Source organism: Taudactylus pleione, unplaced genomic scaffold (genome assembly GCF_031769625.1).
Source record: "Taudactylus pleione unplaced genomic scaffold, aTauple2 ptg000041l, whole genome shotgun sequence".
Taxonomy (NCBI): domain Eukaryota; kingdom Metazoa; phylum Chordata; class Amphibia; order Anura; family Myobatrachidae; genus Taudactylus; species Taudactylus pleione.
Genome location: NW_028284443.1, coordinates 28,234,121 through 28,252,779, shown reverse-complemented (window position 1 = coordinate 28,252,779; position 18,659 = coordinate 28,234,121). Strand labels below are relative to the sequence as shown.

The 18,659-nt window shown below is 41.3% G+C and overlaps 1 protein-coding gene across 3 annotated transcripts in view; it reads right to left on the bottom strand.

Moving 5' to 3' along the window:
• PDZRN4 (PDZ domain containing ring finger 4) overlaps positions 1-15,906 on the bottom strand; it is a 191,264-nt gene extending 175,358 nt beyond the window's left edge. For all 3 annotated transcript variants that reach the window (XM_088456403.1, XM_088456412.1, XM_088456420.1), the window contains exon 1: positions 15,665-15,906. In XM_088456403.1, coding sequence (XP_088312529.1) covers positions 15,665-15,733 — 69 coding nt within the window. In that variant the 5' untranslated portion in view covers positions 15,734-15,906. The remainder of the gene's footprint in view (positions 1-15,664) is intronic.
• Between the last annotated feature and the right edge of the window lie 2,753 nt (positions 15,907-18,659).

The window sequence follows — 18,659 nt, the reverse complement described above, 5'->3', positions numbered from 1 at the left end:
ATCTGCTTGCAGTGGTAGATCCACAGAAAAATGCCAGGGGGATTCATAATCAGGTGGGGAGGGCAGTGGCAAAGGAGTTGTGGTTAAGTTTGTCTGGGGTTGTTGACAGGGGCGGGTTGTGCCGCCGGGACGCCGGGACGGTTTCCGCTGGGCCGGCCACATTTTTTCCTTTAGGGGCTGCCACCCTTCATTCACCCCTACAGCTGGCCGGCTGCCGCGATCGGAGCACAGCTTCGGCCGGCCAGCTCACACATGTAAACAAACAAAATGGCCGATGGGGGATCTGCTGCGCATGCCGAGCAGCAGCTCCTCCCATAAGCCTTTGCGGAGCCCGTCAGTTAGCACAGACGGCTCCGCCCACACCTTGTCTGCGTCCTGGTCCCTCTCCGGCGCCTGCCCTGCACACACAGGACACGTCGCTGACCTGCGATTCTGCCAAGACCAGCCAATTGTGTGAGTTAGCCTTTATATATAGTATGGGCCAGACCCTTTGGTAGCTGGTGGCCGCCAAGGTAGTCGATCAGTGACTCACCCTCCCCCGGGCCTCCACTCTCCGTCCAGCTGTGTATATACACACTGTGTGTGTGTATATATATATATATATATATATATATATACTGTGTGTATATATATATGTATATATATATATATATATATATATATACACACAGTATATATACACAGACAGTGTGTGTACATATACACAGTGTATGTATATATATATATATATATATATATATAAGAGAGACACAATCTGCCGGCACTCATAAGAATCAAAGGGCAACTTGCTCCGGTGCATACAGTAGCATAAGCGAAATCCAGTAGAAAAAGATCTGGCACTCGGAGACAGCAACAGGACAGAGAATATACATAATTTTTTGTCCTGTTGCTGTCTCCGAGTGCCAGTTCTTTTTCTTCTATATATATATATATATATATATATGTATATATACACACACACTGTGTACACAACACAGTGTGTGTGTATATGTGTGTGTGCATATGTACACAACTGTGTCGACGTTTCAAGGTCACTCAGGACCTTTTCCTCATGCACAAGTCCTGAGGAAAAGGTCCTGAGTGACCTTGAAATGTCGACACAGTTGTGTCGACACAGTTGTGTACATGTTGTCACTTTACTACAAATTTTTTTCTTCACCACCCATGGTGTGCCGCTTCTTCTTTCTACTGTGGGGCTGCATATAGCTCCTAAGGAGATATTTGTTGTGTATCAACTATCTAAGAAGGCACCCAAGTGACCCAACATTTGTTGCATTTATCATCCGGAGTGCCAAGTCACAAGTTTTATATATATATATATATATATATATATATATATATATATATAGGCAGTAGTAAGGTGCATCACTCTATATATAATAGAGAGAGAGAAACAACGATGATCCGGCACTGACTGAATTACTGAAGTATGAATGCTTCGGTGCCCTCCTTACAGGGAGCAGCGTCCCCACCATATACACAAATACAGTTCTGTATTTGCATCCTGAAAAAGGGACGTGTAGCCCCAAAACGTAGATGTTCTTGCAATAAATGATTGCTGTTTCTCTACCTTGATTTGAAGGTCTTCTGAGTGCCGCCTCTGTGATCTGTGAATGTATATATATATATATATATATATATATATATATAAAAAAAAAACAATGGCAGTTATTTTTCTGTCAAAGCTCTTGATTCTGAAAGGACAGTTGCCAGACCCTGCCCCTCAACAGACCCCACCCCACAACAGACTCCACCCCCATTTGGGGCTGCTTCCAGAAATTTCCCAGGCTGGTTTTTTGACCCAAAACGCCCCTGGTTGTTGATATGTGTCTGCTGTGAAGATAGGGCCAGCCTGCATTGTAGGGGTCCTTGGCAGCCTGAAGAGTTACTGGATAAAAGTTGTGATAATCCAATACAGAATACCTGACCATGCAGACCTAGTGAAAATACCTAATTATTTTTCTTTAGATTGGACCTCCTACCCTAGAAGGATATTTTAGCAAAAGGGGATTAAAAAATTGGTGCAAAAGAAATAGGCAACCCCTGGGCCCTTCATGTAACCAACAGGTGTGGCATAAAGAAATCCACAATGTTATATAGCACACAGAACATCCAAGGGACCGCAATACAGCATACTGTGACTGCCATACTGCACAGATAGCATCCCAGAGACCATCATAATGCACAGACTGCAACCCAGTGACTGGAATCAGTATGAATGACCGCCGGACGTCAGCCCGGCAATTCAAATCCCGACGCCTGCAGCCTGATGGGTGAAAATCCTGACAGCGCATCCCTACTCCTCTCCCCCCCTAACCCTCCATTAGGGGTGCCTAACCCTAACCTCCCCCCCAAGGGCATATCTATAATGGGTGCAGGGTATGCGGGGAACACAGGCCCCTGGGTCCAGGGGGCCCCGCACCGCACACCCTGCACCCATAATATTACTTACCTCTTCGGAGTTCCACGTCAGCGCGGGGGTCCAGCGCTGTAAAACGACTGGAAAATGGCTTCGGTGGCCATTTTCCCATCGTTGGCGCATGAGCAGTACAGGGAAAATGGCTGCCGCGCCCATTTTGTGCATACATTATAGACTCTGGGCACACTCTAGTGCCCACAGTCTATAACTCTGGCGCTGGCCGCTCACAGCTCAGTGCGCTGCAGGCCGCTGGGCAGAGAGGAGGGGGCCCGTGTCGGAGACTGCACACGGGCAACCTCCTCTCTAGAAACGCCCCTGCTCCCCCCATAGTGCCTAACCATACATATAAGCACTAAGAACACTGAATATCACAATATATATAATAAACTATCAATAAACATGGTTTTAAATTGAGGTTCTTAGTTTTCTGTGTATATAACTATTTTCTAGTGGGAATATACAGGAACTCAGTTCCTGAACTTCTCATTTTATATGTCTGGGCTACAGTATATTTTCCATAAGTTTAATTGTAAAAGCCCATTTGCAAGTTTCGGCATACGCAGTGAGTGCGTATGCAATCGCAGTGGCAAATTTATGCACGCCCATGCAATGGTGTTCAAATGGACAGGCAGGCCTGCGTTTCTCCAACCACTCCCCCATCACCACCCCCAAATGCTCACAGCCTGTCACTCATTCTGTGATGGATTCCTATCTGCATTCGTAATCGCAGTGCGATTGCAGTGCACGCGCAGTGCAGTGCATACACATGCGCAGTACTAAACAATCGACCGATCTGCATTTGTAGTTGCAACTGCATACGCTGCTGAACCAGGCCCATTGTTCACCAAATGTCTGTGTAAACAATATTTGCAGTTTTTCCTTCAGGGATTAACAGAAATAGATGCTTGGCACTACTAACTTGTGAGCAAGTCACTTAAAGGCTACTTATTCTACAGTAACACTGAAAGGTTAAAAGTAACATGAGCAGCAACTCTATGATATGTAGTATTTGTCTTCGTGCACCATCTACTGGATTGTCATGTATATTGCAACTTAATGAGTCAAGACAAGCTGCTTGATTAGTGCTTAATATATAGTTGGATTTTCCTGCAAAATAGATTTTGAGATATATATATATATATATATATATATATATAATGATAAACAAATCCTGCACACTCAAAAAATGACGAATTCAATGGAGGGTGCTAAGTCATAATGAATAAATACAAGTCCTGTACCAAAGCCTTGATACTAGAAAAAACCAGCACTCCAGAAGTTCATGCAAAAAAAAGTGTGTAATTCTCATAAATGGTGCATACAAGCACAAAAAAGGACTCCAGTGCAATGGTTACATAATTTTCAGTCACAAATCAAGTAAAGTGCAATGTGCCAAGCATTAGCAGCAATAATAGGATACTTGCGAATATGTTGCATACTGGAGCCAAAATACATGAGAATATGTTGTCAATACAGCCCGACGGCCGTTTCGGTGCTGAGTAGCACCTTCATCACGGGGCAACCACAGTCAAATGGGTAAAGTGACAACTGCTTTAAATATGGTCAAAATCGTGCTCAAATGAGCTCACCTGATTACTCACCTGCAAGTGCATATTCGCTCCACAGTCCGGTGTGCGCAACCAGCCAACGGAAGCCGGATGTAAAGCGCGCTGTACAGGAAGTCACTAAGATAATGGTTTGCATTCCAGACACCAGAAGTGTCGCATGATAAAAAACCGGAAGTGACGCGTGCGGTCCATCGCACGGCCACTAAAAAATAGGAACTCAATGCCGCTGAGCTGACTGCGTGCATTGCAAAAAGTGGTGTTCGTCTATGCCCCCGGAAGAGTTACGTGCAAGGCAACACTCCCCCATTTATGGAAACACCCAAACATTAGTTCCATTTTAATGTAATGTAAAAACAGTATACTGAAGAAAAAATATGCACGTGCAGGTGAGGAAATGGCTCATATAATGATTAGACAAAAAATAAGTCAAAAAAGATGAATAAAAATAAAAATCATAATTAAAGACATATAAAACACCAACTTATGTGCAAAAGAGAAAAATTTTAAAAACAATATAAATCAAAAAATGCATGACTAACAAAAAAACGATCATAATAATATAAACTACAAAAAACAAGAAAAATTTAGTTCCTCATTTAACCCTGTTGGCGCCAAACTATTTAGATCATAAATCCACCTTGCTTCTTTTTGAAGAAGCAATTTTTCACGGTTGCCTCCTCTTTTTAACGGAGCTATATGATCTATTGGCATCACTTTAAAATCCAAAATGTTGTGTTTCATATCAAAAAAATGTCTTGCCACCGGAGTGTGGCCAAGTCAACTCCAGTTAGGACTTTTTTAATTGACGATCTGTGTAAAGCTATTCTTTCTTTTAGCATTCGAATAGTTTTGCCGATATAGAGTCGTTTACAGGGACAAATGATGGCATAGATTACGAATTTGCTTTCACAATTCAGTCGATGCCTGATTTTAAAGGACCGGTTAGATAATGGATTGCGAAACTTGTCGCCTGTCATCATAAAGCGGCAGTTGATACATCCTGTGCAACGGAATGAGCCCACTGTAGGGGATAACCAGTTCCTTTGTATGCTGGATCCAATAATAGGGGACGTGATGTCGTCCTTTATATTGTTACTCCTCCTAAAACTAAATAATGGAGGTTCCTGGCTCAATTTGCCTAGGATAGGATCCATTTGAATTAAATGCCAATGCTTTTTAAAGGCACTCTTGATGATTTGTGACCCAATGCTGAAGGTGGAAGAAAAAATAAAACTTTCAGCTACTGTATCCTTTTTACGCTCCATTAATAATTCATCCCTGTCCATCATCAAACATTTCTGAATAGCTTTGTCAATATCTTTGTTTTCATATCCATGTTCTCTGAATTTATCGCCCATCACAGCCAAAGCTCCAGGTAAAGAGGCCTGATCAGATGTAATTCTGGTAACACGTATCATTTGGGAGTACGGCAACCCTCTCTTAAGTGGAGCAGGATGAAAACTATCGGCTGCCAACAGGGTATTTCTATCAGTTGTCTTAGTGTAAACACTAGACACATAAGTACCAGTGGTAATATCTAACAAAACGTCTAAATAATTAATGGTTCTATTACTAAAGTTCATTGTGAATTTAATTTCCGCACTGACTCTGTTGAGCTCATCAAAAAATGTAAGTAATAGTTCTTGTCCACCGCTCCAAATTAAAAAAACGTAATCTATATAGCGAACATAAAAAGAAATGTGTTTCGCTAATGGGTGCTGCATAATGTTAGATTCCTGAAAGACATGCATAAATAAATTTGCATATGACGGGGCCATATTTGACCCCATTGCCGTCCCATGGCATTGCAAAAAAAGGTGTTATCAAACAAAAAATAATTTTTATGCAAGATGAGGTTAATTAATAGGAGCAGGTAATCAACAGGTGGCCCAACGTAATATCTACTGGTCGTTACCATTTGTTTGATGGCTTCCATTCCCATAGACTGCGGAATACTTGTATATAGGTTCACTATATCTAAAGTTACAAGTATGTGGTCAGAAGTAGGTGGTGCAAGAGCCTTCAACTTATTCAGAAAGTCAGCAGTATCCTTTAAATAATATTTAGTATTCTGAACAACTGGCTGTAAGAGAAAGTCCACATACTGGGAAAGTGTCTGACACAAGGAGCCCCTGGAGGGGCTATATTTCTATATGCATACATATATAACTGTTTGCATTTGGGGTGTGCAATATATGTATATAACAACTATATATTGTTATTATATACCCCACAAATGGAACTTTCTTTTCTGTTTTGCCTGTGCATAACAAAACTTCATAAGTACAATACAGTACAGCTATACAATACTGATAACGCAATCCAAATTCATCCCATAGTTTTTGCATGATGCTGGAACAGATAGACAGACAAACAAAAATTCTTCAAAAAAAAGATTTGTCTCCACAGTTCATACACAGTCCCAAGGACTACATTTCCACAAAAAATTGTATAGATACAACCACTACAACTTTAGTATAAATAAATATATATATAAAAATATATATATATACACAGTATATACAGTATATATATATATATATATATACACACACACACACATATATATATATATATATATATATATATATATATATATACATATACATACATACATACATACACTACTGTAATAGACCAGGCATTTGTTGGATCACCTCAGTCTCCACACCCCATGGCTCCATGTAGCCCCCCTACTCCATCACACTTTCATCCTGGCCACACCCCTGCAGGTCTTTTGCAGCCGCCTCCACACTTCAGTTCTGTCACTACCCACAGTGCATATTACTACATTTTGTTATTTCCCCACCCTAGTCCCATCTTTGTGCCTCTACTAAGTCCCCCACTCCCTGACCCCTAGCTCTTGGAGGTCAATATTTCCATTGTCATCTGGAGTTCCACAACTGGTGCTCACTCTAGTATTCATTCCAGTTTTCATTCCTGTGCTCCTCCTTGTAAAGCAGTGTGCTGCTCCTAGAAGTTAATTCTAAACTCTTTAGGGCTTATTGCAGAGTTGGCTGCAATTGTTCTGCAAATCACAGGGGTAACATGCATTCACTAAAACTGTCACTATTGAATACATATGCAAAGATGCAAACATTCAACGGTTCAGGGTCTAAGGTGCTCAATCAGGGTTCACACATCTTTTTAGGTATAAATAAAAGTGTTTTATTGTCAGCATACTGTAGAAAGAAAATAACAAATTCCTAACCCCTGACTCCCTTCTTCACCCCTGACTACCTTTGGCAGCTAGTCTGCATCACAAAGTCTCTGCCTGCTAATCTGCAGGTCTATCACGGGCTCTAGCTTGGCTGCCACAGCTACACAAAGCACAGGTCAGTCTTGGTGACCTTCCCTGTCTCCTACAGGTATAAGTTCTGGCTTCCTCAGCCTGCTGCTTAGCTGCTTCAATGTCACATATACAGTCTGAGTTTTTTTGTCCTCCCTGCCTCCTGCAGGTCTGGCCTCCAGGCACACTGGGCTCTGTAGCTGCCAGTCCTCCTTGGATGGATTCCACATGCAGCCTGACTGTAGGCCTGCCTCGTTAGCCCTCACCTGAGCACTCTCCACAAGGCAGCAATTAAGTGAGCTAACACCTGGTTATCTTCCCTGTGTGGGCGGATCCCTCCAGCCCTACACAGAATCCATGGCTGACTATCGCCATCTTTGGTGATCCTTTCACAATACATACTGTATGCTTTTGCACATTGGGCCTGATTCAGTAAGGATCGCTATTGCGAATGCAATAACGATTACGCACGCAGTTCAACTGCGATAGTATGCTAATCCATTGCGATCGCAATTTCGCCGCAGAACAACATAAGGACGCCCACTTTTACCTTACACACATCCGTAATGTTTAGCTAGACTGCAAAACCATCAGTACAATAGAGTACCATCACAGCCTCATGCACACTTGCACAAGGTCAGACCTAACTCAGAAATTGCTAACTTCAGTGCACGCTACTAGTCCTCAAGCTGCGTAAGGCATCGCAGTGGATAATTTATGCCTGCAACAGCGTTCAAATGTACTGGCACGCCTGCGTATCGCCGACCACCCCCGCGCAAACTTCTACAAACGACACTTCCTGTCAATCACTCTGCGATGGTTCTGCATAGTCACTGTGATCAAAGTCCCGATCGCAGTGGCCAATTCGAGCACGCGCACTGCGATACATGAGCAGTATGTAACAATCGGCCGAATGCGTGCTTTTTAGCAGTTGCGATCCAAGCTAAATCAGGCCCATTGCCCCAAAAAATGAACAGCATTATTTTTACACTGACATTTAAATTTGAGTTTGGACACGCCCCTCTCAGATATAAATCTCTCTACACATTTTAAACTCCCCCACCTGCATTGCAACATGCATTTTGTCAAGGTGCAAAGTTACTTACTCTTTATTACTTTGATTCCAACTCAGAATCAGCTCCCAAAGGAGGTAATCATGCCTTTAATGCAGGCGGTAATGGGAAATTATCCAAAAATGGGCTATCCCTTTAATACAAAAGTTGTAGGGAGGCCAATACACTTGCAGTTCTACGGCAATGCCACCTGTGATGTTTCCAGGGAGGCGCAGAAAATTTGGTAACCCGGATGGACTGGCCAGGGCGACGCTGGACTGGTATACAGAAAATTTAGTAACCCGTATGGACTGGCCAGCTCAGAGTCCAGATCTAAACACCACTGAGAACCTCTGGGACGAATTAGAGCAACAGAGGTGTTCTAGGTTGATTTGACCTTCTTCAGTGTCACAGATGGTCACTAAACACATTATATATATATATATATATACTGTACATACACATACATACATACACACACCACATTGCTCAGGAAGAAAGTGGGAACATCCAACTGGCTGAGTTGGTTGGACACTGTGGTTTGTTGCAATTAGTAGCATTCATATATCAGTTTAATACATTATTTTGAAATAGGATATTTATTCAACTGTTTATGGTTATACCCATGGATTCTTGCAATGAGCAAAACGTGTAGGGTGAAGGTGTTGTACAGTTCATCATACAGGGCAGAGGCGGGCTGGGCCGGGGGGCAGGGAGCCATGTGCCCCCCGGGCCGCAGCAACATGCGGGCCGCAGGCAGTCTGTGTCTCTGTGACACAGCTGCCTGCACCGCACGTGTAGCGATGACAGGACAGAGGGCCTGATTCAGAGCCGCTCGTAATCGGTCGCTCGTTCGCTCCGAGCGATGTTCGCACATCTGCGCATGCGTATGGGTCGTAATGCACATGCCCCAACCAGTCAGTGCAGTCGGAAATCGTGTGTTCGCAAAATAGCGAGTGCCTGCTAATTTGAGTGACAGGATGAGGCGTTTGTGGGTGGTAACAGGGGAAGGTGCTTGAAAACGGGGAGTGGAGATCCGAACGCAGGCGTGCCAAACGGTCAAAACGGGCGTTTTAAGGGTGTGCATAATTAACAAAGCAGCGTCATCGGCCACGTCACTTGGTTGTCTCTTAGCCTGAACTGTTCACATGATTGCGGTAGGAAAATCCAACCACAAGCACTGCGAGCAGTTCAGACGCCTTTCGATGTACTCGATTAATCTAATAAATAGCGGAGATGACGTATGATGCAAACGGCCAGGGGGCGTCTTTACAAAATAGCGAGCGCATATTTCGTTCACTCGCTCAGACATAGAGGCATCAACAGACCGCAAAGAGCGAGCGCTCTATTAAAATATCCGGCCCCTTTTTCAGAGCGAGCGCAAATAGCGTCCAGCTCTGAATCAGGACCAGAGTTCGATCAGCGCTACACAGTGACTGACAAACACACAGTGGGCTGTGCCCACTGCCGGAGCCGCTCCATCTTCCGGCTCATGCAGTGGGTAATGGGAGAGACGTCATGACGTCTTTCCCATAATGCAGAGTGGGCCGGCCTGGGAGGACAGAAGGAGGAGCGGATGGGGGCGGTGGGAGCGGGGATTCAGGTAAGTGTTTATTTATTTTATTACGTGTGTCTACTGGGGGGGGCACTACTGGGGGCCCTACAAGAGGGGAGTCCACTACTGGGGACACTATAAGGTGGGGGACTACTACTGGCGGCACTACAAGGGGGAGTTCACTACTGGGGACACTACAAGGGGGGGACCACTACTAGCAGCACTGCAAGGGGGAGACCACTACTGGGGACTACTACTGGGGGGCACTTCAAGGGGGGGGCTGCTACTGGGGGCACTACAAGGGGGGGCAAACTACTACTACTGGGGGCACTACAAGGGGAGACTACTACTAGGGGAACTCCAAGAGGGGGACTACTACTAGGGGCACTACAAGGGGAGAGGACTACTACTAGGGCCACTGCATAGGGGGGAGGGGACTACTACTAGGGGACTGCATAGGGGGGAGGGGACTACTACTAGGGGCACTGCATAGGGGGGAGGGGACTACCACTGGGGGCACTGCATCGGGGGACCACTGCTGGGGGCTCTATGTAAAGGGCAATACTGGGGGGTACTGTATAGGGGGACCACAACTGGGGCCACTATTTAAGGGGCACTGCATAAGGGTTACCACTATTGGGGGCACTATATAAGTGGCTTACTACTGGGGGCACAAGGGGCACTGCACAGGGGGACCACTACTGGGGGAACTATATAAGGGGCTTACTACTGGGGCATAAGGGGCACTGCACAGGGGGGACCACTACTGGGGGCACTGTATAAGGGGCACTGCATAGGGGGCATCACTACTGGGGGCACTACTGGAGGCCTGCATAAGGGGGTCCTCTCCTGGGGCACAGGGGGGCACTGCATATGGGCACCACTACAGGGGGCTGCCCCTAATCTTTATTTTTACTTTACATTAATCCCATATGGACCTGTCTTCTCCCTGGTACACTTGAGGGGGGGGGCACCGTAGCACGCATGTGCTCCGGGCACCCTGGCTACATGCTACTCCTCTGCCAGTGCCGCCTGCATGCATTTGTGCCCCAGGCTAAAAGTTGCCAGCCAGCCCCTGATACAGGGCATGCATTATCATAAGCTCATACCCAGCCTGTTAGGTGAGACAGGAGGTAGAAAAGAGCAACCAAACGTGTAGTCAACCTATCAGCACCTGCTAGAAATATTATGTAAGCTTGGCTCTAAACTAATGTGAGAAATTATTTTTAATAAACATTTTAAACATTTATTAATACGTGGTCATTGGCCTTTTCTGGCTGTCTTTTTGGTGTGAGGGTCTACTCTAGGACCCAAGGTATATAAATAAATACATATATATATATATATATATATATATATATTATATACTACACCGGTTGAGTTGATGCAGCACTCCTGGCGTAGAATAATCACAGATACGTCAACGTAATAGACAACGTTTCAGTGCCCTTTTATTAATATTTGTGGCACTTTCATCAGAGACCGGACCTCTGCATATGGTATATATATATATATATATATATATATATATATAAAAACACATATATATATATATATATATATATATATATATATATGTATGGCCATATTAAGTAATGACATCCAATAAATAGTCACTGACTAATAATGGATAGATTACACAGTAATGCAGCAGCTGTGATTTGTCCTTTTTTTTGGAGCCATAATATTGATTTATGGTGAACTGTGCCAAATTAAATCAAATTCCAAAAGATATTAAGACAATTGTCATACCAATAGCTATACTCAGAAACATAGTTTCATATTTCAAAATGTTATTTCCCTGTATTGTCCCTTTAAGAGATAGTCACTGCGAAAGATAAGGCTTTGCTACCACCCCTTTCAGACAGATGACCCGGTGATAACTTGGGGTTTATCAACTTGAGAATTTCCCATGTCTCAGTCCCCGACCCTGGTACAGAGCAGTTGAGAGGACCCTGGACTTCGACCTTGGTCGTTTACTTTCACACATAGCAAAAACCTAGTCAATGTGTGTTCATGTGCAAAAACCCAGGTTTTGTACTATGTATGAAAAGGGTCATAATGTGTTTAATGCATTTTATTAAAGCCCATTCTGCATTCTATAGTTTGGAAAAGTGAGTCAGATCTTAAAATATCACAGGTTTTTTTTATGAATACATATTCAGTAAGTAGAAATCCCAGCAGAAGACAGACAAAATACATTACAAAAGAAAATTACACACAACTGGTGATTGCTCTCTGCAATTATCTCTGCTAAATGTCCAAGGTGAACTCTACTAATCAAAACATTACCTGCCAAGAAATGTTAGTCTCATCAGTAATCATTTGCTAATTAATGTATCACGCATCCATAACCCCCTTCAGCTCTCAGATTTTTAGATAACACAACTTTTATGTACTACCCAGACAGACCACGTCCAGTGCCTATAGTATGGTTGATAAACCTGGTCTGGCACTCAGGCTTACATTCTGGCAAATGTATTCTTGATTAGCCCTCCTGGCTGGTTGACATTTCTTTCATTCACAGCCCAATTCAGTCTATGCCAACCTATGTGCCATGCCAAAGGAAGAAACTCTTTAATCACCAGGACACAAACAAAAAATAGCAATGGTTCACACACACACTCTATATTTACATTATGTTAGCTACATATTATATTTATAGTATAGAGATGTATAGCTATAGTAACTGTACTCTGTGCTATCATATACCAATTATCACAGTAGTAAGTAACATTATCTGTCACACAGTCTAGTACTGACAGTGGCACATATAGCCTATGCCTGCAGACAGCTCATAGGACGGACTCACATTCTGTACAATCTCTCTTCAATGCTCATGCTATTGGTAACACTGGGGTGTATTGTTACAGACAACAATACATTGAAAACAGTATTTTGTAGTTTCACATTGTGTGTGTAATTACTTTTAATATGGAATAGAAAATAAACCCATGTCTGCTCTGCCACTGCACAGTGAACATTATTTTGTTGAGGAGGCATCTTCCAGGTTTATCCAGAGCTGTTCCGGCAGATCCAGCTGTGCTTCTAAATAAAGAGCCTGAGTGATGAGAAGCTGTCTTAGGGAACAAAGCACAGGTCACCTGTGTGGGTGATACCTGGAGCCTCACAGGAATTCTATACAAGCATAAAATGGAATGATATGATACAGAGTTGACCCTCTTTATGCCAAATATGCTACATGCAGGTAGAGAACATATCTGTATGTACAAATCATTCACTTGCTATATAATAGGATCATAAATGCAGGTGTTTCATGTACACACAATGATTCATCTAGTCATGCTTTGAAACTAAATCAAACCATGTTCGATTTTCTTTGCATCTCTGCCAACAGTAAAATGTGTATTTGAAATAAATATATATAATTAAGTGTGACATAGAAGCTCACATCTAACAGGTCACCTTCCATATCCTACCCACAGCTGGGCACAAAGGAAGATACAAACTCATAAATGAGCATCTTCCTGCCTCCAGCAACGCTATGATTTATTACAGGCTAGAAGACAGAAGCTGCAGCTACAGTACATAGATTGCATATTTGCTGCTAGTTTTTACTTTATTCTTTTCAGATACGATTTATCCTTTATTGTTGTAAAATCTGTAGCTTCTAACTATTTTGTAATTATAAGTTGTAAGGGTAAGTGATGATCCCTAGTTTGCAGCCTACAGTGGGTATCAGTTAACCCATACACAAACAGCTACAATGACAAGTGCTAAGAAAATGACAAGTACCTCAGGCTAATTAGGAGATGATCATGTGCCCTTTAAAAATCAAGACGACTGAAAATGATCAAACAAGGTTGTGACCTCAGAATTACAGGTCCATAAAATGAATGACATTTGATCCAGTCTAGTGGTAATGTTTGGGCAGATTTATCCATTTTCATCCATCAGATTTGGTTACTGCAGAGGTTCCCAAACATCAGTCCTCAAAGTACCCTAACGGTGCAGGTTTTATAGATATCCATGGTTGAGCAAAGATCATTAAATCAAATTGACTGAGGTACTAATTAAGTCACCTGTGCCCAAGCATCGTTATCCTTAAAACCTGGACCATCATCTCCAAGCGTCCACTGCAACACTGGAAGAGCTGGGTCACTGCAGACCGACTCTAGAGTGAACGGCACCGCAGTATTAGTGGGATAAGTTCTGAGTCTGATCCGGATTGGAACCCTGTTCCAACCCCTGGTTCAGACCCAGATGTTTGGTATAAAAGAGGTATGAGTGTTATTTTGGGCTTATGTCACCAACAGGTACATTACTCTAACCAGACTGGTGCCCCTTATAGCAGAGGTTCCCAAACTTTGTTATTACAGTCCAGGTTTTAAGGAGTTCAAATGATTAAATCAAATTGACTGAGGTACTAATTAAGTCACCTGTGCTCAAGCATGGATATCCTTAAAACATGGACTGTAATGGTGGCGTTTGGGGACCTCTGCTTTATAGTGTACGCGGGCACTCTCTATACGGATTAGGCAGAGGTTTTACTTTAGAGCACAGAATCAGAAGGTGTAACATGCACATTACTGCTCCTGATATTTAATCCTTATCAGTGACATTACAGCAACAATACAGTGTGCGGAGCAGGAGGCGGAGGGCATATTACACTGAGAAATTGCTCACATTTTTTCCAGGTATTAAACTTTATCAGAGAAGCAGCAGAGTAAAGGCCAAACACTATCTCATCTGTCTGAAAAGGTTTGAGGATGTATATTTTATGTATGCACTAAACCTGTTCAAATGGTCATTTTGTTACAGTCATATGTATATTATAAGAATAATTACTTCCACCCATGCAAGTAACATGGGGAATAACTGTCCCTAAAGCAGTTTGGTCTTATAAAACATACGGTACAACATAAAATAAAGTATGGTACATAGAAAGCCTATTAACATACACAGAGCACACAGGCTTATTCACATGCCCACGAGTTAAGGTTATCATGTGAAAGATGATATCATTTGATTTCAGACATTAGGGGAAGTGTTCCACCTACAGACGACTTGAACAGCTGACAGCTTATATGAGAGAGAATACCTATGATTTGTAAACTAAGCGAGCTTTCCAGGTCAATAACAAAACTGAAACAGGTTCTACCTCCAGCAATGTTAACAGTGTTAAATCTGTCTTTCGCTTTCAACAATGATAAAGAGTATTTTTTATGTTTAATTAGTGCTCAAGATCATTTTGGAAATGGGATAATGAGGCTGTAATCACATTACCATGAAAATGCAAATGGAGGAGGCAGCACCATGTACACGGTCCACTCTCCAATTAGCCGGCTGTGAAATGAGTCGCATCAGGGAGAGACTGGAGAGAGCTCAGTGCTCTGCCCAAGGGCCACCAGCGCTCCTCAGAGTGTCCTCCCCGATTCTGCTTATACTGCTGCTGGCAGCAACAATTTGTCATAGGCACAATAATCTAGCAATGGGGCAGCCGGAGTATACAAGGACAGCATCTGTGCGGCTGGTAAGGTATAACAGACGACAGACCATTTCATTTCAATGCACAAAATCACTACTACTTACATATTTATTGACAACACATAGTCTCAAAGTTCCAAATATTTATTAGATCTAAAACATTGTGCTGTCCATTCACATTCATATAGGCAAGAAAAGTTACAGCAGATTACTGAGTAGCAAAGTAGAAAAACAAATAATAAAGGGAAACTAAAGTCTTATAAGTAAGCGATGCATTGCCATAAAAGCAGAAAGTCCTTACTAGAATAAGCTGAGACCATTGGAGCCACTCACCTGCGAAACTTCATACAGCAGTTTGTAGTGTTCCTCTCTCTTCTGGAAAGTGCACAGATTGCAACCCATTGTAATTTACACGGACAGTGAAAAGTTTCTAATTCCCGTTTATCTGGATTAGGAAAGCTCTGCCAGGGAATCACCCTCCCGACTTGATTACTGCTGTTCATCAGTCACTGCAGCATATACACACAGACACACCACTGATAGCTGCAAGCGTGGACCAAGGTATTGCAGCATGATCCTCCTTCCTTCCTCCAAATGTATCTTACATTCGCGTATTCACACACTGTTAGGACTCAGGCAACACCCCCAGTGGCTGCATCACTGCACATGACTACACAGATCCCTGCTCATGAATATTAATACAAGATCATGGATTATTTATGACAGCCCATGTTAATAGGGAGGAGTGTCATAGCTGCTGCTGATAGCAGATGAATATTCACTAATTAAGAAGCAAATGTAGTGTGGTTAAACAAAATGCAGTTGTGTCAATGTATGCGACGTTTAACACAGGGATCATACAGAATATTATATACAATAAAGTAGAACAGACTGGACAATTTGATCAATTATTGTACATACTGTATGTAGTCAAGTCTGCTTTACTGTATGTTATACTAGATTAATTAGTGTAGGGTTATTAATATAGGTAGTTTAGATGTTCAAGGATAAGCAGGTGCATTATACATGTTAGAGAGTATGCTTTAAAATTAAAATAACTCATGTATTTATTTACTTACTGTATGCAGTATTTCAGCATTGCACTATTCATTTCTGTTTTGTGGAAACATACATTTCACAAGATTGATGTGTATGTGATAATACAATATTGAATGTCATATTAAAAACATTATAGAAGATATGTTAAAATATATACAAATGGCAGAAATGCTTATATACATGTTTATCTGTTAAGTATAATCAGGCTGTCTGGGTCACTGACAGTAAAGAAGCTGTTTATTACACATAGACCAGTCATGTAAATGGACTTTTTGTTACTAGTAACTGAAATGCATCTTACTTTGAGCACTGCCTGGAGAGATCAAGGGACTGGAGCTGTCATGTCCTAAAATGAAGACAACAATTTTTGGGAAGAGATTTTGGATGTTATCTATAAAAGAATGAGCATAGAAACTCAAGTTAGTGAATCACTGGCTTGAGAAGACATGCATAGAGATGCCGACTACATTCCCATAGAGGGACATTTTTAATCTTAAAGCTAACCTAATCATTTTAAACAATATTATATGTTTGTTAAATAAAAAGGTACTTTGTATATAAACTATTTTATTTCACAAGTTATTCAGTCTATATACCAGCACATAGTAGTCAATATAATTTATTTATTTCTGTTGCACCTTTTCATTAGGATGATGTGTACACTTTTTTCAGAAATAGTACATTTATTCAATAATTACCACATTTGTTATAAAACTAAAGTTATCATAGCAGAGATGCCATTTGTGTGTCAGTATGTCATGTCATATATTTGTAATCTTACATGTTAAATAGTGTTATAGTTGTGTTTTATATGATTAATGCCTACCTTACTGTAAAGTAAAATACAAAACTATAGGGTTCAAAATATTCTAACATATGTACATTAGACAATTCCTCTAAAAGTTTTTGCCAAATAACTTCTGTAACTTTTTGTTGACATAGAATGCCTCAGTGATGTCTTTTATCCCTAATAAAATATTATCCCCTGTCAATGTACCACCAGATAGCATTTCTATTTTAAAGTGTACTGTACCTGCCCCCCTATCTGATCTACAGTACAGTGACTTGCAAATACTTTAGATTACAAGAATAGTTTACTGTTTACTGCAAAGACTCTGAGTTGATATAGTCTGTAATTCTGGTCAGGCACTCTAGACAATTATTAGACACATCTTTAGAGATCTTACATTGTTGTAAGACTAGTCTGATGATGGCAATAATGATTATTACATATTCATACTATTGTCAGTTTAAAATAGATGTTGATAATTGTTTCCATTTTCTAAAAACTAGATATCACATCCTGTTAATTAAATTTTTAATGCCATACTACAAATTGGTAAATATAAACATTATATCAATGACAACATGAAATAATGGTCCTGCTTATTTAGTTATTTGTTTGTTTGTTTGTTTTTTTATCCCTTTGATAGTCAAACCACAGATCTAAAAGAAAGTTGTACTTTCCAAATGTAAACATGGTTCATTCTGTTTTATATGAGGATACAAGACAAATGAAAGCCTAGAGTTCCAGCTCTTGTTAGACCTGGATTACACCTGATTCAGTTGGCATAACCACAAGAAAAACCAATGGGGGCTTTCACTAGTAAAGCTCTCTATTCTAACTTTTGAACTCTTGCCCTAGACCTACTGTATCCCCGGAACCAACTAGCCGCATCTGCCAAGCCTGTGACACAATCCATTTCAAATAAAACTTAATTTACACAGTGATTCCCCAGACCTCTGACCTACAATAAGAAGTAGCTGCCAAATATAGTGACACATTTCATTATTGTAAAAAAATGATTGTAATATATTGATCTGTGTAATCCCCCATATAAACAGATAAATAAGTATTCTTTTATTTTGATATGCACTCAATTGTCAATACTATCTATTCATAAAATCTACATACCGTAGATAGTGTAAAATGTAAATTAAAAAATACTTTTGCAACAGGTATATTACCAGTATAAGAAGTAGTAAAACTTCCTCACATGCATACATGCCATAATAATTGGTATCTGTTAACGAGTAAAGTATAAGTCAATGCTGGTTTCACTATTTTATAAAAATCATCCTAAAATATTGATACTCAGTAGTATTAAAGCACATTAAGAAACATAAGGAAACCACATGCAGGCCTGCAGAGCCTTTGATTTGTCTGTCTCATGCACACATACAAGCAAGTGCATTCCAGTTTTGGTCATTGCCTGGAAAATTAACTGGAGACTACTTTCATTAGACTGTGGGCCAAATATAAAAGCCT